Here is a 23,661-nt window from a genome sequence, read left to right on the forward strand (position 1 = left end):
GGTGTCAAGAGGATCAAGTATCAGGCATCAGAAAACTCCAAACAACCAATCATATAGATGTGAACAAGGAGGGCTGGAGTGGAGACCCAAAGCCCATATGTAGCCAATTGGACATCCCCTCACAGAAGGGTCACAAGGAAGGGAAAAGCCAGCCAAGTATAGCACTGATGAAACACACAACATTTCTCTAGTTCTTTAGTGCTTCCTCCCCAAACTATTATGACTCTAGTTCTATCTTACAAACCCAGCTAGACCAGAGCATATAGACAGTACAGGTAAGAGCTCCTAACACACGGAATCTAGGACCAATAAACCCCCAGGAACAGAACTGGGAGTAGCAATACTATAAGGGTAGAGGGAAGGTAGGGAAGAAAGGGGGAACTGATTGCAATGATCCACATATAGCCCCCCTCTCCTCCAAGGATGACAAACAACAAAAACATGGATGAAGGGAGACAGCAGATAATGTAATACATAATAATATAAATAATTTAGCAAGGATTCATGAGGGTGGGAGGGTGGCGGAGGGAGGGGAAAAATGAGTAGCTGATACCAAGGGCTCCAGTAGAAAGCAAATGTTTCCAAAATGATGATGGCAACAAATGTACACATGTGCTTGATACAATGGATATATGGATTGTTATGAGCTGTAAGCGCCCCCAATAAAATTATTTATTGAAAAATAAAATGTTATGGTCTCAGAAAATCACAGGAGCAGTTCTACCCTGTCCTAGAGGGTCGCCATGAGTTGCATCAATGCCATGGCCATGAGACTAGTTTTTGTTTTATTGGAGGCTCTTAGAGCTCTTATAACAATCCATACATAAGTTGTATCAAGCATATTTGTATATATGTTGCCATTATCTTTTTCTTTCTTTTTAAAAAATCATTTTATTGGGGGGTTCAAAGAACTCTTATCACAATCCACACATCCCTTCATTGTGTCAAGCACATTTGCTGCCATCATCATTCTCAAAACATGTGCTTTCTACTTAGCTCCACTTTTCCCCCTCCCTCCCCCAGTTTTTGTTTTTTTTATGGACAAAGTATTAAACGATGCAGGCAGCTTTAAAACATAACTGAAGGGCTACATAAAGTCACCGTGCCAAACATAGCTGACCGATTACTCAACCACTTAGAAGGTAGCATATGATCAAAATCAATGGAGCTTAAGAAAAGTTCAAGTTTCACTGAAGGCAATGGCAAAAAATCAGGCTCCTGAAATTGACAGATCGTCAGTTGAGATGTTTCAGCAGACACAATGCTGGTAAACACTTATTCTTCAAAGACAAGAAATCGGAAAGGCAGCTACTTGACCAACCAACTGAAAGACACCACGACTGCTGCCCATTCCAAAGAAAGGTTGTGCTCTGTTTTATTTAGCCCTGTGTGGATTATACACCTGCTGCTAACAAACAGGGTCAGCAGTTCAAATACACCACTCGCTCTGAGGGGGCGAGACGAAGCTTTGTGTGCCCATAAAGACTTCCCCCTTCAGAAATGCTTGAGCAAATAGTTCAATCTTACAGCAACCCTATGAGGAAGGTCTAACGAATTATCTTCCCATTTTACAGATAAGGAAACCGAGGCAGAAAAATAAAACACCTTGCCCATGGTTACCTAGATGATAAATGGCAGAATGGAGACTTGGATCCCATTATTTCTGACACTCAAGCTTCTTTGTCAGTATGCTCTCCTGCCCTTTCCCAGGCTACCATGTAGTGTGCAGGTTATAAATCCTGCACAGCTCTAGGAAGTACCAGTAACACGGTAGCCCGCAAAGCAGCACTCCCACGAGCTGCGCGGTTCACACTCTACACAATGGCTCCAATTGTGCTGGGTTCTCTCATTTCTCCCCCAACACCTCAAAGTATGGCGGAGGAGGGCAAACTGATCATGTCTAGGGTTACATAGCAGACCCATGTGGAGCACCTGCAGCAGTATTGGACCAGGCTGAGAACTTCAAGATTGGTACTTTTATTTTAGAAATGATCTTGTGTCACTATGATGATCATCAACCACCTGGCTCTCATTCTAAGAGCCTGGAGCTATACTGTCCAGTAGGGAGTACTTGTCACTATAATGTCCCTAGCCCCTGTCTGTTATTTGAAATCAGGCTAGTCCATGTGCTATTCATGGGGAAAAAATCATATTTCAGAGACAATGTGAAAAATATAAAATATCATTACTATTTTCATCTGGATTGTATATTAAAATTCTATGTTTGAGATATATTATATTTAGTTAAATAAAATATGCTCACAAATGGAGTGGTGTCCTAGAAATCTAAGGAGCTGATGGCACTATGGAGTAAGTGCTGAACAGCTACCTGAAAGGTGGGCTGTTCAAACTCCCTAGGAACTCTTCCAGAGAAAGCTAGAGCTGTCTGGTCTGTAAAGGTTCACAAAGCCTTGGAAACGCACTCCCCACCCCCAGTGTCATGGCGAGTCAGAATTGACTCGATGCTAGTGGGTTTGGTTTGGGACCGAACAAGCCAGCGCTAGCACCTATCATTGTGGTTAGTATGCCTTGCCCCATCTCGCTTTAAGCCGCCACAGTAACCACATTGCCAATATCAGTAAAATCTGTTCCCTAAACATTGGGGAGACTTTACTGCTATCATTTGCTTATCCTACTAAGTTCTGAGGAATGGCTAAAAAAAATTCTCAGCACAACTCCCTCCCAACCCCATCTTCTAGACCGAGAACTACAGATGGTTCGGCTTCAGAAGTCCTATCAGAACCAGCACATGGACAAATGGGTCTCCAGAGTTAGACATCAGGGCAGAGAAAGGCGTCTCCGTATTCCAGGCTGGGGGATCAAGTGCATCACCTGGGATGACTTGGGATGTGACAAACACAGTCAGCAGGCATGTACTCTGAGTGGGGGCAGACCTAAGGTGGAGCAGATAGCCTTTGTCCATTCACATGCTGCCTCCCCACCCCACCCACCCCGACCCAATCTCCTGGGTGGCACAAATACATTTTTGCTATTCTTATCATTGTAGGGTGCAATTTTATTTGTCTATTGAAGTAATTGATAAATGAGAATTATGGATGCCAAGGAATGATTGGGGTTTTTCAAGTGTCTACAGGTGAGATGGTGGCATACACATGATCATGGGAGATACACAGATGCGGGGTGAGTGATGCTCCCCAGTACATCTGAAACAACACCACAGGACTCTCCTGAACTCTCCTGAAGTATTGTTTACATGCCAGTGATGAGGCCCTTTGATAGTGTCCCATCTCATGGAAGAGCCTGCCATTACCAGAGGCTCTGTCTACTCGGCTCCCCTACTCCTCAAAACAAGGTCCAGTCAGACTGCGTTTATTGGGAGAGGGACCTATGAGCATCAAGGACGAGCACAAGGTCCATGCAGTCCCCTCCACTAGGGCATTTCAAGTCCAGAAGCTGATCCCGATGGTGTCTGCCTCTACGTGTCATTCCACACTTTCCTAGGTCTTAGATCCCAGGGATTTTTGAGAAATTGGAAGTAGCTTCTCGCTACAAAATGCTCTCACTAGTTCTTGTACATGGTTCTAAGACAAGGATTCCAGGCCAAGTCAGAGAGGACTCTGCCCACGGAAAGCTATCTCACCTTACCCACGCACAGAGCAGCCCTCTGGTAGGGACACTTGCAAAGCCACTGCTAGCTCTTGAGGCAATTATTTTAGAAATCCAGTGAGATGTCTTTTTTCAGCTTAGTGTTCACACCACACTCAAAACCTTCACACTTGGTTGCTTATTAAAATCCAAGCTATTTTTAGAGAGAATATTTATTATTCTCATTTATAGATTCCCAGGACTGTAAAGTGCAAAATTATTTCTGAAGCACAGTCTGTTTGCTGATTCAACTCCAAACTAAAATCAGCCTGAACAGCAATTATCTTTTGTGTATCCTACATCAAGCAGCCTCTTTTGTGTATCTCAGGAACAAAGCAAGGCTCCTTCTCCTCTAGCCCTGGTGGTGCTGTGGGTTAGCCGTGGGCTGCTAATGGCAAGGCCAGTTGTTCAAACCTCCTACCAGCCACTCAGTGGGAAAAGGATGAGGCTGTCTATACCAGTAAAGGTTTACAATCTTGGAAATCCTATACAGGGTCAGGTTTGGGGTTCAGTAGCTCTTTGGAACCCTCTGTAGCCATTTGCTTAAAAAAGCATACAAGGAGGTGTGTGTGTGTGTGTGTGTGTGTGACCACTGGTTGGAATAATACTTAACCACCAGCAAAGATCCTAGTCAACCTATTCATATGGATGTTGCCGTGCCATCAATGTAGTTCCAGTCCATAGCGACCCTGTGCACAACAGAATGAAACACTGCCTGGCCCTGTGCAATCCTCACATTTACTCCCTGCTTGAGCCCATTATTGCAGCCACGGGGTCAATCCACCTCCTTGAGGGGCTTCCTCTTTTTACACTGTCCTTGTACTTTCCGAAGCATCACATCCTTCTCCAGGGACTGGTCTCTCCCAACAATATGCCACTTATATGGAGAGGCAGGCAGTCCCACCCATCTTCCACCCATTTACTTCCTTCAAAGACCATCACCCTCAAGATCACTCTCTTGGATCGGACGAGCTTTCCCTTTCAGAACAATCAGGCACTAATGACCTGGTAATGTGTGCCACCTTCCAAAGGGATACCATGGCCTGGTAAGGGCTGGGCTGACTGGGGGGTAGGTATTGACAGGGACCTGCTGCCAGTGCCGATCTTTCATTCCTGGGTTGCAGGAGATGGTCAGAATTGGTATGTGCTGCTTGAACTTATCAATCTTGATTTTCACATTCTCTGCTAAGCGTTTGGGTGCTGGCACATCAACTAAGGTCTTGGTCAGTTTATAGATCGTCCTCCACATATTCCCTATTTCCTCTGCGATTTCCTCCGCGTTCAGTAAATAGAGGGGTCCTGAAAGAGAAAAGATGAGACAAAGGAAGGATGAAGTAGATGCCGGTCACGTGTAACTCTAATTCCATGAACTTCAGGCACAGTATATTGGGGAGTTGCTAAGCACTCACCTGCTAACTGAAAAGTCAGCAGTTAGAACCCACAAGCACTTTGAACCCACCAGTAGCCCGTGCAGAAGAAAGAGCCGGCAATCTGCTTCCATAAAGAGGTGCTTGAAGCCCTATAGGGTAGTTCCACCCTCTCCTGGAGGGTGGCTTTGAGTCAGAATCAACTCAATGGCAACAGCTAACAGGTATGGTATATAGTAACAGCCAAGGGCTTTGGAGGTGTGCCTGCATCTAAATCCTCCACTTAGGGAGTGAAACCTTGGGCATGTTACTGAGTTTTATTTTAAACTTTTTTTGGCAACATTTCTGGTGGCTATGGTATAGTTACTAGACTATGCAATTATTTTAAATTTGTTTATTTGTTTTCTGCCCCCTTGTTTTCTTTCCCCTTTTCTCCCTGGACTCCTCATTATAGCCTTCAAACTCTGTTTCCTTTAGTGTGACAACCATTCTTCTTAAATTTGTCTTTATAATAGTGGTCTCAAATTTTATTTGTGTTTATGAACTTGACTAACTTTGCTCAGTACATTATCTTAGTTTTTCATCTTTGTGATGGTTATTGTAAATAGTATATAATATGCCCTTAAAATTTTCTCTTTCAGACTTCTTTTCCCTAATAATAAAAAATTGAATTGATTCTGTATGTTAATCTTACATCCTGCCACATTGCCCAAATTTTCAATTAGTTCCAGCAACATTTTTCTTGACTCTTTGGGGTTTTCTATGTATAACATCATATTGTCTACAAACAGAAAGTGTTTTACTTCTTCTTTGCCAATGTGGATGCCTTTGGTTTCTTTACGATGTTTCATAAAACTCCTAGGACGACATAAAATCTAAGTGGTGATAAAAGGCAACCTTGTCTGGTGCCTGTTCTGATGAGTAAATGCTTTCAGTTTCTCTCCATTGAGTGAATGCTGGTTGTTGGTTTTGCACAAATAGCCTATATTATGTTGAGGAATTTCCCTTTTATTCCTATTTTATTGAATATTTTTTCCAAAAATGGAGTATGCCCAAATCAGTAGGGTATTTTGATAATGCTAGAATTTTAGGAACTGCTATTTGAAATGAAGTCATAATTGCCTGAAACATTGTTGAGAACAAGGCCCGTTTGTAGGCAGTAGGACATCCCCTCAAAGAGGGGTCAGAGGGAAGGGATGAGTCAACCAGGGTGCAGTAAAGCACCGATGAAACACACAGTATTCCTCTGGTTTCTTGAGGCTTCCTCACCCTCCACTACCATGGTAGTGGAGTACTTGCTTTCACTGCGGTTAGATTGGAGCATGTGCACAGGTACAGATAAGGGCTCATGACACACAGAATCCAGGAACAGGAATGGGAGTAGCAATACCAGGAGGGTGGGGGAAAATGGGGAGAGAAGGGAAGAAAGAGGGGAACTGATCACAATGATCATTACATAAACACACACATGCACACATACACACAGGGATGAACAACAGAAAGGTGGGTGAAGGGAGACACTGGTCAGTGTAAAATATGAAAATAATAATAATTTATAATTTATCAAGGTGACATGGGGGTAGGGAGGGAGGGAAAAAAGAGGAGCTGATACCAAGGGCTCAGTAGAAAGGAAAGGTCTAGAAAAGAATGATGGCAACATATGTACAAATACGCTTGATACAGGTGATGTATGAATTGTTATGAGTTGTAAGAGCCCCCAATAAAATGATCTTTTAATAATTAAAAAATACCTGAAGCAAAGCCCATACTCTGGAACTCTAACTCTAATCTTTAAAGATAACAGGTGGTAAGTTTTGTGGTAGCAATATTCTATCTATGGAGTCAGACTGAATTCCAGTATGGAGCACTGCCACAGGTGGTTTTAACAAAGACAGTACCATCCACTAAATTTACCCCTTACTAAAACACTCCATCGCCAATAAAATACAGTTTCTTAAAAATTGCACATGGAACATTTTAAAAGATAGACTATATCCTTACAAATTCAGAATAATTAAAATAACAGACTATTTCAATGAAAAAAATTTTATTTCAATGAAATTAAACTATGAATCAATTATAGACATCTAACTAGAAAATGTCCAAAAACCTAGACATTAAACAACACACTCTTAAAAATTGATGGGTCAGAGGAAGTCTCCAAGGAAATTATAAAATATTTTTAACAGAAACAAAATAATGTGATGCAACTACAAAGATGTGTGTGTGTGTGTATATATACATACCAGGTTAGTAAAGAAGAAAATTCTCAACTCAATCATCTACACAAAAGTGGGTTCTCTGAAAATATTAAATTGACAAACCTAGAAAAATAATTAGAGTAACTTCAAATAAGAATGAATTAAGAAACCTTAAAAGAGAAGAGACAAATGCTCATGAAATCTTTAAAAAGGTATCACTAAATTAACTTCAGATATTAAAATGATAAATAAAAAAAGAGGAGTTGATACCAAGGGCTCAAATAGAAAGTAATGTTTAGAAATGGTGAAGAAAGCTATTGGTACCCAGCTATCAAAAGCTATAACATCTGGGGTCTTAAATGCTTGAAGGTAAACAAGCATCCATCTAGCTCAGAAGCAGCAAAGCCCACATGGAAGAAGCACACCAGCCTGTGTGATCACGAGGGGCTGAAGGGATCAGTTATCAGGCATCGAAGAACAAAAAATCATATCATTGTGTGCTCATTCCATGATATGATCACTGAAGACAAATGGGTGCATAAGCAAATGTGGCAAAGAAAGCTGATGGTGCCTGGCTATCAAAAGCTATATCCTCTGGGGTCTTAAAGGCTTGAAGGTAAACAACTGGCTATCTAGCTCAGAAGCAACAAAGCCTACATGGAAGAATACACAAGCCTGTGTGATCACAAGGTGTCAAGGGATCAGGTATCAGGCATCATCAGGACAAAAAATTTTACCATAGTGAATGAAGGGGGAGTGCGGAGTGGAGACCCAAAGCCCACCTGTAGTCCACTGGAGATCCTCTTGCAGGAGGGACCCAGGGAGGAGATGAGCCAGACGGGGTGCGATGTAGCAATGATGGAAAATACAAACTTTCCTCTAGTTCCTAAATGCTTCTCCGCCCACCCCCCGCCCCTACTATCATGATCCCAATTCTACCTTGCAAGTCTGACTAGACCAGAGGATGTACACTGGTATAGATAGGAACCAGAAACACAGGAAATCCAGGGCAGATGATCCCTTCAGGACCAGTGGTGTGAGTGGCGATGCTGGGAATGTAGAGGGAGGGTGGGTTGGGAAGGGGGAACTGATTATATGGATCTACATGTGACCTCCTCCCTGGGGAACAGACAACAGAAAAGTGGGTGAAGGGAGATGTTGGACAGGGCAAGATGTGGCAAAATAATAACTTATAAATTATCAAAGTTCATGAGGGAGGGTGGAGTGGGGAGGGAGGGGAAAAATGAGGACCTGATACTAGGGGCTTAAGTGGAGAGCAAATATTTTGAGAATGATGAGGGCAATGAATGTACAGATGTGCTTGACACAATTGATGTATGTATGGATTGTGATGAGTTGTATGAGCCCTGGATAAAATGATTAAGAAATTTAATTTAATTAAAAAAGGTGTGCATCAGGGTTTTATCCTCTCACCATACTTATTCAATCTGTATGCTAAGCAAATAAATAGGAAACTTTACTATATGAAGAAGAATGTCACATCAGGATTGGTTCATTAACAACCTGCGATACATAGATGACACAACCTTCCTCAGTGAAAGTGAGGACTTGAAGCACTTGCTGATGAAGATCAAGGACTGAAGCCTTCAGTAAAGATTATAACTCAATGTAAGGAAAACTAAAACCTTCACAACTCTACCAATAGGTAACATTATGATGAACAGAGAAAGGACTGAAGTTGTCAAGGGTTTCATCTTGTTGGATCCACAATCACTGTTCACAGAAGCAGCAGTCAAGAGATCAAACAACACATTTCACCGGTTAAATCTGCTGCATAAGATTGCTCAAAAATGTTGAGAAGTATATAATCCCCATGACTGTAGACAATACTATGGAACTTGAACAACAACAAACTTCTATTCTACAACCTTGTATTCTAATAAGTTTGGTGTTATTAATGTTCAAATTGTGTTTCTCTATAGCAGGAAGGAGTAAATGCAGTTTTAAAATGCATGTCATTTACATATAATTAAACAAAATATTTACATATAATTAAACAAAATATGTACAGAATCTATATCCTGAAACCTACAAAGTGCTGATAAAAGAGATCAAAGAATACCTACATAATTGGAAAGACAATGTGCATAGATTGAATGCTTCATTAACAAAGAATTAGCAAAGATGTTAATTCTACTAAAACTGATCTATAAATTTAACACATTTCCAATAAAAATTCCAGCAAATATTTAGTTTGTAGAGATAATAGGTTATCAAATTTCTGTGGAAAATAATGGGATAGCCAAAACAAACCTGAAGAGAGAAGTTATGAGTGATTACACTATTTTAATAATTGACTATAAAAACATATATGAGTGATGGAGGAAGCATCAACAGGGATGGACTGAATACACAGTCACTGTACCAGAAAGAACTGGTCAATATTGAACCACTTTAAGAGGTTGATGAAGAATATGGTATTGAAGGAAGAAGTCCAAGCTGCACTGAAAGCATCAGCCAAAAAACAAGGCTCCAGAAATTGTAGGATTTGAAATGTTTCAAAAAACGATACAGCATTGGAAGCACTCACTCATCTAAGACAGGCAATTTAGAAGAGATCTGAATTTGTGCATGTTCCAGAGAACAGAAACCGATCAGGATGGAGAAATTATAGAACAGAATTATTAATATCACACACGAAAAATTTTGCTGAAGATAATTCATAAGCAATTGCAACAGTACACTGACCGTCTCCTGCACTTTGGAGAAACCAGTCCCTGGCAAAGGTTTCGTAAAGCAAAGGGTAAGTATAAACAGAGAATGACCCTTAATGAGATGAAATGACACAGTGGCTTCAACAATGGGCACAAGCATAACAAGGGTGAGGATGGTGCAGGACCAGGCAACGCTTTGTTCTGCTGTAAATCGGGTCACTAGGAATTGGATCTGACTCAACATAAAATGATAGTGCTAAAAACTGTGCTAAGGGTTAGGTACAGATCAATGGAATCGAATCAAGATTCTAGAAATAGATGCATACAAATAGAGCCAATTTATTTTTGCAAAGGTCTAAAGAGAACACAATGAAGAAAAACAACCTTTATAACAATTCTTTTAGTTGGAACAATGGAACAGCCCTATTGAGAAAAAAAAAAAGTCAAGTTCTTCTTAGTTCATCCCTTTTCCTCAGAGCCTGTGGCAGTTAGGTTTTGTGTCAACTTAATTGGGTCAATAGCCTCTGTAGTAGGGCAGTTGAAGCCACCCCCATAATGTGACCTATGGAAAGATAAATAATCCCATGAATGCAGTCTCCTTCCTTGGGTCACAAGCCCAGTGTAACGGAAAGGATGTGTCCTTGGGCGCGTGGCCTACTACTATTTAAACAGAGCCCCGTGGGAAGGCTCTCCCACCCCAGCCCCTGCCCTGTCTTGCTGGTCTAGATCCTGCATTTGTCTCATCGGCCTCTGGTTCTTTGAATTTGAGCTAATGGTCCATCATATTGCCTACCAACGCTGGGTGCTATCAATTGCCCGCCACATTGCCCGCCAACCTTGAATCCATTCAATCCTGCAGCCATGAGCCTAACCTACTGACCGTGGGATTCACCCACCTCCATCACCAGCCTGGGACCTTCCTGCTTTCTAGGCTTGTCTCTCTGCTTCCTGGTTGATCAGCCTTGTCAGCTACGTGCTACAGGGTCAGGGAAAGCGTCCAGCTTACTATCTGACCCACAGACTCGAATTGGACTGAATTACCCATTTCTATAATGGTGTAAACCACTTTCTTGATATAAATGTATTTATATTCACATATACCTACCACTAGTTTTGCTTCTCTAGAGAACCCCGTCAGCACAGAGCCCCTCACCCATGTCAAATCAATTGTTAAGTCCCATTGATTCTACTTCCTTAATACTTTCTAGATTCCAGTCTAGAGTAAAGGAGGTAGTTTACAGATGTTCATGGCATCTGGGCCTTTCCTAAAGCAATTAGTGACACTGCTACCTTCACCTTCCAGCATCTGCCTCTCAAGAATCACAGTCTAATTCATGGTGCTTTTGATGGCGGTTCTATTTTATCTTGGCAATAGGTCTGGCTCTTGGACCCCCTATTTTCCATCATTATCACATGAGAACATTTTGTCCTGAGTTTCTTAGAGTATCAGAATCTGGAAAAGTCCAGCCAGAAACCAAATTTCAAACTTCACTTCAATTCAGAACTGACCAAAGAGATCCTCGCATACCATTCATCCACTCCTCAGACTTGGTGCTGAATTCATAGGCCGTCACCCATAGCTGCTCATAAGGCACTTTGTTGGTCATCATGGTTTGCAGAAGAGGGAAGATGCTCTTCTCTCTTCCCAATAGTTCCTCTTCCTTATTGATCAACTGAAGGGCAAAAGGGAGATGCTGATTATTGGGTGAGTGGTTCCCCTGAACCCTGGAAGGCATCATGTCAAATTTCTCAGAACCTTGTAAGCCAAGGAAAGGAAGATGCTACACACATCTAGAGAGCTAGATATGAAAACAAGGTATGTACACTGGCCCAGATAGGAACTGGAAACACAGAGAACACAGAGCAGATGATCCCTTCAGGACCAGTGGTGAGAGTGGCAATACTGGAAGGGTAGAGTGAGGGTGGGTTTGAAAGGAGGAACCGATTACAAAGATCTACATGTGGCCTCCTCCCTGGGGGACGGACAACAGAAAAGTGGGTGAAGAGAGGGAGATGTCAGACAGTGTAATACATGACATAATAATAATTCATAAATTATCAAGGGTACATGAGGAAGGGGGTAGTGAGGAAGGAGGGGGAAAATGAGGAGCTGATACCACGGGCTTAAGTGGAGAGAAAATTTTTTGAGAATGATGAGGGCCACGAATGTAAGCATGTGCTTGACATAATGGATGGATTGTGATAAGAGTTGTATGAGCCCCCAATTAAATGATTTTATAAAAAAAGAACGAAAACAAGGTACGGGTTCAAGTAAACAGATCTCTGTGACCTTAGAGGGCCAAGCAAGCTGAGATCTAACTGGTTGAAGTTACTTACTTCATCACCTTTGCTTCCAGGGTATCATATTCATATCTCTATTTTCACATTTTTAATTTTTACGTTAGCCATTTATATGATGTTGTTTTCTTATACTGATTTACCTTAAGGGTAAGAACTTCAATGGTTAAGCAACTTACTAGCTGACTTCTGGGAACAGTGACTTAACTTCCCTAAGTCTGACCTACTTTGCATAAGGGTAAATGTAGATATAGATTATATATCAATGTACAGAAATACAAAGCTTCCACTTTGTTATTTATTAAATGAGTATAATACTACCTACCACAAAGACTTTGAATGGGCATTGAGGCATCACATAACAAATGTTCATTATATAAGGTACACGAGCAATTACTCTGCTTCCATTTCTTTGTATAATCCATGACTAACAAAAACCCTGGCACAATATAGGGGCACAGTTAAAACTAGTTGAATGAACCAATGAAAGAAATGGTAAATCTATCATCCCAACTGGGCACCTGACAAGTCCTTTCAGAAACATATTGGAGCAAGGACCAGAACCATTAACTCTGTACTAATTCCCAATTCCTCGTCTCAAGACTCCAAACCTCAAATTCCGTCAGTGCTTGTTCCAGGTTCTTTGATAACTCATTAAGCTTTTCAACATTGTTCTTCATCTCTTCTGTAGACATAACTTCACGCTTCCTGAAGGTTTCTAGATCTCGGCTGTAGCTCTCAAGCTTGGTCTCAAATTCTGAGCATCTTAAGACAAAGAGAATACAGTCACCTTTGGACTTTCTATTTTTTGCATGTTTAAAATATCTGCATTGTTCACCCATATTCAAGTCTAGGTAAAATCTAGTTTTCTGAGACCTGCAGAGTGTGTGTGTGTGTGTTTGCAAATATACATTTAAATTGTTAACTGTAAAAATTAAGACAAAAATGAAGTAGAAAAAGAAATAAATTACCTATAGTCACACGTTCCAGAGATGCTATTGTATATTACTGGTGATTAAGCATTTCTGGATGTTTCCCTGCTACGTAAAGATATATATATATATATATATATATATATATATATATATGCAATACTTATCTATCCACCTATATATATTTATTACTGAAGGCCTAATATGTTCTAGGAACTTCTCTAGGTCTTGGTGAGAAGTACACGCTAAGCTCCACACCCTCATGGAGTGTATCTTTTACTGGGGTCAGGGCGACAATACTCAGTCATGTGTGGAGAAGAGTATGGATGGATCCACAGAAGGAAATGAAGTGAGACAAGACATTTAATAGACAATGAGGAGTGCTCTGAGGGGCCAGCATCTGAAAGTGCAAGGCTACTACGTCAAGAGTCATCATATGGATGGATCCACAGAAGGAAATGAAGTGAGACAAGACGTTTAATAGACAATGAGGAGTGCTCTGAAGGGCCGTCATCTGAAAGTGCAAGGCTACTACGTCAAGAGTCATCATATGGATGGATCCACAGAAGGAAATGAAGTGAGACAAGACGTTTAATAGACAATGAGGAGTGCTCTGAGGGCAAGAGTCATCATCAGGAAAGACCTGTCCTGTGACTTCTCTGTTTTATCTGCATTCGCAAGGAAGCAGATGTCAAAGTTGTTTCTCCTGATTGTCCTACGGAGGTAGAATATAGTTTGAAGTCCAAGAGTATGAGTTCCATTTCCCTTTAGGCCTCTTACTAGCTCTATGACCTTGGGACAGTCCCTCCACTGCTCTACGTCACAGACAGAAGCATGTCTTTGGGGAAACACCCTTTGGCAACTTGTTTTAAATTGCTGAGCAATCCCTCACCGCTCAAGATGGCAACTTTGACAGCTAATAGAAACTGCTCGTTGGTGCCCCTCCCCCTCCCGGGATGCTCAGGGCACCTGCCATACCTGCCATAGCTCAGCCTACTTCAGTGCAGGATAAAATTTATATTTAACATTTCTACTAAGGTAACATATGCAAATGTCTTAGAATTAAGACTGGTACATATTTACTAGATAACACATATGATTCTTAGAACAGTTGGGTATGTGTTAATCATTGTGTAAGTATGTACTCTCATTTACCAGAAGATTAACTCTATAAATGAATGCAGTTTTTCTGTTTTATCCCTTGTTTGGTCGCCAGTGCCTAGAAGAGTAGAGGAATTTGCCACTGAGGACAACTACAGTGCTATGGCATAAAGTTTGACGTACAATGTGGGCATTATTTTGTTAAGAATTCTGTCGTGGTGGTTTTATTGTTCTTCTTTCCTTGAAAGCAATTTAGAAGAGTTAACTTTAGAGTCCACCACTGTCTCTTAGTGGCTTTCATGTTACTGAGATGCTGGATGCTATGTCAGACTAACAAGGTCATCCAGGATGGATGGGTTTGAGCAGAGCTCCCAGAGTAAGCCAGATTAGGGCAAAAGGCCTGGTGATCTCCTCTGGAGATTAACCAATGAAAACCTATGGATCATAACATATAATTGTCTGACTTGTTTGCATGAACTGGCATTAGGAGATCAATCACTGGAGGAGGGACTTATGCTTGTTGAAGTAAAGTGAGATGGGATTGGATCCACAGACACAAAAATGGAGGAAAATCTGCTGGTTCTCATAAAAATGTCACAGGAGCAGATGATACTTTCTTTTGAAGGTCAACATCAGTCAGAGCCAAGTGGATAGGAGCTGTCTAGCAAGTTGTCTGATGTGGGTTTCCAAGTTGTCTGATGTGGGTTTCATTACAAATGGAATTGTGTGGCAGGAGCCTTTAACACTGGCATAGATAGGAACCAGAAACACAGGAATCCAGGACGGATGATGCCATTAGGACCAGTGGTGAGAGTGCAGGAGGGTGGGGTGGAAAGGGGGAACTGATTACAAGGATCTACATATAACCTCCTCCCTGGGGGGGCAGACAACAGAAAGTGGGTGAAGGGAGATGTTGGGCAGTGCAAGATATGACAAAATAATAATTTATAAATTATCAAGGGTTCATGAGGAAGAGGGAAGCAGGGAGGGGAAAATGAAGAACTGATGCTAGGGGCTTGAGTGGAGAGCAAATGTTTTGAGAATGATGAGGGCAATGAATGTACAAATGTGCTTTACACAATGGATGGATGGATAGATTGTGCTAGGAGTTGTATGAGTCCCCAATAAAATGATTAAAAATAAAAGATGGGAAAATGATCCATGCCTCCTGGTATTCATGCTCTTATGTAATTCTCTCCACTTGACTGTGGGTGAAGAGTCCTGGTATGTAACTGAAAGAAGAGTCTTTCTCTTTCTGTAAAGAGTTACAGACCCAGAAAGTCACAGGGCCATCAGGTTGGTCATCAAAAATCTGTCTACCCATCAAGTTCTTTAAGGTCGCTGGGAGTTGGCAACAACTCGATGGCAGTGAGATGGGTTTTGTTTTTCTTTTCAGCTTGAGTGTGGTTCAAATCTACTAGCCACTCCAAAGGAAGAAAGATAAAGCAATCTGCTTCCAAAATGATTTCCTGGCTCAGAAACCTTCCCAAGGGTAGTGATGAGTCAGAATCAATTTGAGGGCAGAGGGTTGGATTTGGGTTTAGGGGTATGAGTTAGACCTGCTGACTCACTTTTAATGAAAAAGAAAATGGCAAACATTATGGGATATAAATTCCCAGATTAAGTTACAGAAAGACTGACTTCCTCCTTGTTCACTGCCCCACTCTCCCTCTTCCTGAGTAGAGCCAGCTGCCTCTGTGAGCTACCCTATTTGAGAAGTGCACAAGGTGAAAGTGAACTGAGGGCAGTTTCTGGAACTGAAATGTACTCATGTCATATCTTAGCAGAAGAACAGACCTGTCTTAATAAATGCATAAACAAATACTGCTTCATCAGCCTTCTCGGTCAGCGTCATTCTTCAGATTGGTGCAAAATAATGGGCATGAAGTTCGAAAGCTCACCGAAGAGGAGGCTGGACCAAGGCTGCGGGACTCAGCTTACTGAGCCTTTCTGGGCTCCTCGCTGACCTCTGCTGTTAGGAGCTTAGCAACAAGCCAAATGAACAGTGTTTACCTAGTCACCCTTCTCCCTCATTCATGCCTCTTAACTTCAGTAGCACCACCGCCTCTAATTAGTCTCTCTTCAGTTTACAGAAGAAGTAGATTCTATAAGAATGCTTTCAAAGTGCTGGCTTGGATGTTAAGAAGTGGTATTTCTCTCAAGAGAAGTATTGTTGAAAAGGTAAGAAGAGAGCTGACAATTTGCACGCTTCTTCTGTCCTGGATGAGACCTAGGGATAATCGCAGGTCATCTTATCTCATTCTTTAGGTTGGTTGGGTAGGTTCTTTGGTTAACTTATTTTCTACATCAGGAAATAGAGGCTCGAGAAGATTAAGAAACACGCTCCTCGTTAAGGAACCCCAGATTGGTCATCAAAACTCAGTTCTACCCATCAAGCTAAGTTCCGAGTCCTGGAACTATTGTTGCTGTTATTAGTTGTCACCAAGTGGATCCTCACTCCAAATGTGCAGAAGACAGCTGCTCCACAGGGTTTTCAAAGTTGTCACCTTTGGAAGCAGATCGCCAGGCCGATTATCCAGGGTTCCTCTGGGTGGCTTTGAACATCCGACTTCTCAGTCAGTAGTCAAATGTTTAACCATTTTGTGCCATCCAGGGACTCCTGGGAATGCTACACAGTACAGAGGCGAGTCTAACAAAAACCCAAAGCCACTGAGAGCAAGTGAATTCTGACTCAGAGTGACCCAGAGCAACCCCACAGGGCAGAGCAGCACTACATCCTGGGTTTCCGGTGGTATGATCTTTAAGGGCGCAGACTACCGCATCTTCCTTCCACGGAATTAAGAAAGCAGCCCGACTCTGAACCCACTTACCTATTGCAGCTAATTCCTCAGTGAAGGTCACTGTAACAAGAGGTTTGAAGAAAAGTACCTTGTGTAGAAAACCCGGCTTTGACTTGCTTGTTCCCTTTATCGAAACTATTTGCGGGGACTATGGCAATTACAGTCGGGCAGTGGCAATTTCCTGTGTGATGGGGACAGGGCAATGAATCTGCAGTTCCTACACAAAGTGGTTTGTGTGTGCGAGCACCTTTACTGTGTACCTGGGGCACTTGGCACATGTCCCTTGGCACTGCCTGATTTTTTGCTATGTCTCTTCTTTCTCTGTCAGATTAAAATCTTTATTTACCAACACATACATGTTTGGAAATACAGTGCAGCACATAGTAAAACACTCATAGTAACTGCTGGTGGAATGGACGATGAACGAATAAAAGATTAAAGCCACCGAAGCCCTGAAATAAGAGCAGCTGCAAAGTAGGCAGTTTCCCAACCTCCTGTCACGCCTTTCATTATTCCTGCCTTGTTATGGCCCAGATCTGTGATCTCCAATGGAAGGCTGGCAATTTTGCTATTATTAATTATTGCAGAGGCCATATGTTCGCTCGCCTCTTATTTCAGCGCCGCCAAGCTGCAATTATTGAAGGCAGAAAGGAAAGACGCTGGCAGGGGTTACTAAGGGAAGCAGGCTGAGAGAGGACACCCTCAGTGGGAAACAAAAGGAAAGTCCTTCCAGCAGTTTCCCTCTCAGGCTTCACCATCTTGCCCCTGGTGGGGGTGGGGCCTGGAGAGAACCAGGAACCAGCAGCAGGGCTTGTGAAGTCAGAACTCCTTTCCCCCAACAACCCGGTACCTTTTAATCAGGTCCAGCTCTGCCTGATCCCTCTTGTTATAGAGCAGGTTCCGACTGTTCTCAAAGATATCTTCAATCTGGTCAGGCCAGAGGAACAGAGTACTGTTCAGCTTGATGTCTTCTTCTACAAAACACACACAGTCTGTTCTAGGATTCTGCTCTGCATAGGTCAGCATGGGGGTGGGGAGGTGGGAGTGCAGCAGAAGGAGAGGTCAAGAGAAGCGGGTGTCGGGGAAGAGGTGGCGATGAGTGGCTGGCAGGGTGGGGAGGGCAGATAATACTGAATAACTAGGTTAGTTCCCCCAAGCCCATGATGAACAAATGAGAGCTAACCTTCACTTGGCACTGCCTAAGGGCCCGGCTAGATGGCAAGTGATACTTCATCCCTGTTTGAACAGATGGTCAACGAAGAGATTAAGCCAATGATCATGCTCACACTGGTATGGATTGAATTGTGTCCTCTTCCAAATAAGCGTTGGAATCCTAAGCCCTTTACCTGTGGACGTGATCCTGTTTGGACTTTTTGGATATGCATTTTGTAAACCTTAAGGCACTAAAAAATGTGCCCATCAAACCTACGAGAAACCCAGTACTGTTGTTTGGGGCTGTTGAGTCCATTTTCAATTGAAGCCCCATGTAACTGAGTCAAACTTCCCCAGAGGGTTTTCTTGGCTTCTTCCAAAGTGAGGTTGTGTTAGCATGAGTGCTGTCTGTCTGTTCATAAATAGCATTCTGTGTATGGAATGCCTTTCCCAGGAACCGCAGGCCACAGACGCTAAGATGGGCATCTAAAGCCAAAGTCAAGTCTCCAGCTGGTTCCTCTTTGTCTAGTAAGATTCCTCTTGTTGGTTGTTATTAATTATTAACACATATTATATAAAACTAGCATAGAGTTAGTTCCTCTAACACAGCGGTTCTCAACCTGTGGGCTGCGACCCCTTTGGGGGTCGAACAACCCTTTCACAGGGGTTGTCTGATTCGTAACAGCAGCAAAATGACAGTGATGAAGTAGCAATAAAAAATAATGTTATGGTTGGGGGGTGACCACCACATGAGGAACTGCATGAAAGGGTTGTGGCATTGGGAAGGTTGAGAAGCACTGCTCTCACACATGTTGTTGGGAGGTGTGCTCCACATGCACAGTGGCCCTTGTACACAGAGCAGCAGCATGATGGTGCCCCGTGTTTCACCGTCCTCACAGTCAGCGTTACGGTGGAGCCTGTTGCTGTGCGACTGTGTCAATGTATGTCATTGACAACCTTCTTTCCGGGTGACCCTCTACATTCCCAAGCAGGACATCCTTCTCTAGGGCCTGGTGGCTCCTATTAACACGTCCAAAGTACATGAGACAGTCTTGCCACCCTAGCTTCCAAAGTTCATTCTAGCTGTACTTCTTCCAAGACTGATTTCTAAGTTCTTCTGGCAGTTCATGGTATTTCTATATTCTTCACCAACACCGTAATTCAAATAACGTAGATTCTTCTGTCTTCCTTCTTCACTGTCCAGCTTTCACTTGCATATGAGGCAACTGAAAACACCATGGCTGGGGTCAGGTTCATCTTACTCCTCAAAGGGACATCCTTGCCCCTCAAGCCTTAGCAGCCCAATGCTTACCTGATAATTCCACCAGGGCTTCTCAGATAGTATTGCTTTGGGTAAAAGCTATTTAGCCTTAATTTCCTCCATTATAAAACATGGATGATGATAACATCTAAGGAACTCTGGTGGCAGAGTGGATTGTACCTTATGCTACCAACTCCCAGGTCAGCAGTTTGAGCACATCGGCTGCTCCATGGGAGAAAGATGAGGCTTTCCACTCTCATAAAGATTTATAGCCTCAAAAAACTCACAAGGGCAGTTCTACTCTGTTGTATAGGATTTTATGAGTTGGATCTTCCCAGAGCAGGTTATCAATGGATTTCTTGACTGCTGCTTCAATGAGGGTTGGTTGTGGATCCAAGTAAAATGAAATCCTTGACGTCAATCTTTTCTGTTTGTCATGATGTCTATTGGTCAAATTGTGATGATTTTGGTTTTCTTCACATTGAGCTGCAAGTGGGTTAAGTCTTCCTTTATTTCATCAAACAAGGTTGCGTCACCTGTATATGGAAGGTTGTTAATAAGCCTTCCTCCAAGCCTGATACTGCATTCTTCTTCATTGATCCAGTTTCTTGGATTATTGGCTCAACATATAGATTGCTGAATATAGTGAAAAGATACATTCATGACACATACTTTTCTGAATTTTAACCCACATTGCATTCCCTTGTTTAGTTCAAATAACCATGTTCTGATTCGTGTACAGGTGCCACATGAACACAATGAAGTGTTCTGGAATTCCTATTTTTCTCAATGCTATTCGTAGTTTGTTATAATCCACGTAGTCGAATGCCTTGGCATAGTCACTAAAATACAAGTAAACATCTTTCTGGGGTTCTCTTTGAGCCAAGATCCATCTACAATCAGAAATGATATTCTTTATGCTACATCTTCTTTTGAATCTGGCTTGAATTTCTAGCAGTTCCTTACTGACGTACTGCTACATCCCTTGTCAAATTATCTTCACAAAAGTTTACTTACATGTGATACTAGTGATATTGTTCTATACTTTGTGCATTCTGTTGGCTCACCTTTCTTTGGAATGGGTTCCAATAGAGATCTCTTCCAGTCAGTTGGCCGAGTAGCTGTCTTCCAAATTTCTTGGCATAGATAAGTAAGTGCTTCTAGTGATTCATCAACTTGTTGAAATATTTCAATTGGTATTTCATCAATTCCTAGAGCCTTATTTTTAGCTAATGCCTTCAGTGTAGCTTGAACTTCTTCCTTGCAAACCATTGATTCTTGGCCATATGCTTCCTCTTGAAATGGATGAAAGTCAACCAATTCACTTTGCACCATGACTCGGTGTGCTTTCCATCCTTTTGAAAGAAAATTTTACGCCTTCCATCTTATTTGGATATTTCCTGCATCATTAAATAATTTACCCATGGAATCCTTCAATATTTCAACTCAAGACTTAAATTGTCTCTTCACTTCTTTCAGCTTGAGATATGCTGAGTGTGTTCTTCCTTTTTGGCTTTCTAACTCTAGGTCTTTGCATATTTCATTATAATACTTCTCTAGATACCTCCAGGAATGTTCATGATTCAATTCCTCTTGAATTTTCTTCCCAGCATAATAAACCATATGCCCATCTGATTCAAATGGACATTAGTCCATTTTAGCTCACTAATGCCTATGATATTGATCTTATGTATTCCATTTTATCGTTGACAACTTATGATTTTCTTAGATTCATAATTAATACATTCCACTCTGATCTTTAATGGATGTTTGTTATTGTTTCATCTAAATCCCACTCCATCAACAAATGAAGGCCCCAAAGCTTTGCTTCATTGCATCATTAAGGTCAACTCTACTTTGCGGGGGTTATATTTTGAATCTGCTAAACTTGTGGGACTTTCTTCCAGTTCTATATTAGACAATGTTCCACTGCTATTCTTAATATTTTCAGCAGATAATCCATTAGAAGTGGCTAGCCTATTCCTTCCTAGCATGATTTTAGCCTGTAAGCTTCACTGAACCCTGTCACCACGAGAGACTGCTGGTATCTGAAACACTGATGGCCATCACAGCAACATGCCAGTCACCACAGTATGCCACATTGACACATAGGCCCACTTAAAAACAACTGCAATCCCCCTTCATTCCTGTCCATAAAAAGATAAACATATTTTCATTTGCATATGCATTTATAGCATTGGACTTACGGGGCAAGTCTGCATAGTCCAGCAAAAACTCTAGTCGCTCAATTGCATCTCTAAGTTGTCTTCTAAGTTTGAACACAGTGATGTCACTGGATTTCTTTAAGAATTCAAGGAGTGAGACCAGCTCCTCAGTATTGGCAGGAATCTCACTGACTTTGTCCGCGATGTGGCTGTACTGATTACAAATGCTACAGAGAAAGAAACAAGAATCGCCATCACTAGCATCATCATCTCAAGTAATTTTCTCATAAGAATTCAGCATGCTGAACAGACAGGACTCCTGTGTGGGGCCCAGAACAATAGCTCCCAATTTTTCTTCATGTGTAAACTCTTAATGGATAATCTTTACATTACCCAAATCAAGCCTGGTGGCATCATTCCTACTCAAAGTGACCCTATAGGACAGAATATGAGGGGGTACCTTCCCCAAAAAACGATGCTCATTTGCTTTTTTGATGTGAGAGGGTTAGTGAATTTTGAGTTCATTCCACCGGGTCAGAGGTTTTAGAGGTTCTAAAAAGATAGCAATAACAGTGTGCAACATAAAAAGGTCTCATTTGTTTTGCCACTATGACAATCCACCTGCTCACGCAACTATCTCAGTGTGCCAGTTTGGGAAAAAAAAAAAACATACCTCTCTTGCCCCATGCACCTGACTCAACTGACCTTGCTCTGTGCAACTTTTTGTGTTTCTGCAAATGAAGACGGACATGAAAGGATAGCGATTTGATAACATAGAGAAGGTGAAAAAAAATGAGGTAGATGTTGTCAGATAAGTTTGAAAAAATGTTTCCAAGAATGGAATAGCAGATTTGACAAATGTATTAAGTTAATGGAAAGTACTTGAAGGTGATAAGGTTGTTTTATAAAAAAATTTAAATGCATAGCTTTGAAATGTTCTCTCTCTCTTTGTGTGTGTGTGTCTATGTGTGTGTGTGTGTGTGTCTCCTTGAAGAACTGCCTCGTAGGATTTCCACTGAAATCTTTACAGAAGCACAACTTTCTCCAGCAGAACATCTGGTGGGCTCGAACTACCACCGTTGAATGAGCATAGTGCTTAACCAGTGTGCCATCCGGGCTCCTGTGCACACTGCACTCCATTACAAGTAACAGTAGTAATAGTAAAAATCTCTGACAGGTAGTAAGGCCTAGAATACCAAGCTCCATTCTAGCCTCTCAATATTTTAAATCATTTAGTCTTCATAACAATTCTAAAAGGTCGATATTATTATCATCTCTGTTTGATCATGGTAAAAAGCACCCAAAACACCTTGGTGTGTAGGTGCCAGACCAGGATGTGGGATAACGCATCGAGCTGCTAACTTATTGCCTGCAGTTTAAAACCATCAGTCACTCTACCGTAGAAAGATAAGGCGGTCTGATCCCATGAAGATTTAATATTTCAAAAATTCTATATAAGAAGCCTTGGTGACACTGTTAGGTTAAACGTTGGACCGCTAACCACAAGGTTGGCAGTTTAAACTCCATGCTCTATGGGAAAAAAGATGAGGCTCTCTGGTCCAGTAAAGATTTACAGCCTTCCCTTACAGAGGGGCATGAGGAAAAGAGGAGCCAGTCAGGGTGCAGTGTAGCAACGACGAAACACAACTTTCCTCTAGTTCCTAAATGCTTCCTCCCCAAGCCCCCTGCCCCACTATCATGATCCCAATTCTGCCTCACAAATCTGGCTAGACCAGAGGATATACACTGGTACAGATAGGAACTGGAAACACAGGGAATCCAGGACAGATAAACCCCTCAGGACCAACGATGAGAATACAGATACCAGGATAAGGGGAAGGTGGGGGGAGAAAGGCGGGAATCGATCACAAGGATCAACATATTATCCCCTCCTGGCAGGAAAAATAGCAGAAAAGTGGGTAAAGGGTGACAGAGAACGATGTAAGATATGAAAATAATAATCTATAACTTATCAAGAGTTCATGGGGGAGGGGGAAAATGAGGAGCTGATATCAAGGGCTCAAGTAGAAAGAAAATGCTTTGAAAATGATGATGGCATCTTGTGTACAAATGTGCTTGACACAATGGATTAATGTATGCAT

At 41.9% G+C, this 23,661-nt stretch overlaps 1 protein-coding gene across 1 annotated transcript in view; it reads right to left on the bottom strand.

Moving 5' to 3' along the window:
- DNAH3 (dynein axonemal heavy chain 3) overlaps window positions 1-23,661 on the bottom strand; it is a 226,805-nt gene that overhangs the window by 139,071 nt on the left and 64,073 nt on the right. Inside the window, exons 15-19 of the mRNA XM_075528109.1 lie at window positions 21,602-21,786; window positions 17,832-17,955; window positions 12,759-12,912; window positions 11,378-11,522; window positions 4,694-4,905 (exon numbers count right to left, since the gene is read on the bottom strand). Of these exons, the coding sequence (XP_075384224.1) occupies window positions 4,694-4,905; window positions 11,378-11,522; window positions 12,759-12,912; window positions 17,832-17,955; window positions 21,602-21,786 (820 nt within the window). The remainder of the gene's footprint in view (window positions 1-4,693; window positions 4,906-11,377; window positions 11,523-12,758; window positions 12,913-17,831; window positions 17,956-21,601; window positions 21,787-23,661) is intronic.

This window comes from Tenrec ecaudatus, chromosome 12 (assembly GCF_050624435.1).
Source record: "Tenrec ecaudatus isolate mTenEca1 chromosome 12, mTenEca1.hap1, whole genome shotgun sequence".
Lineage (NCBI taxonomy): Eukaryota > Metazoa > Chordata > Mammalia > Afrosoricida > Tenrecidae > Tenrec > Tenrec ecaudatus.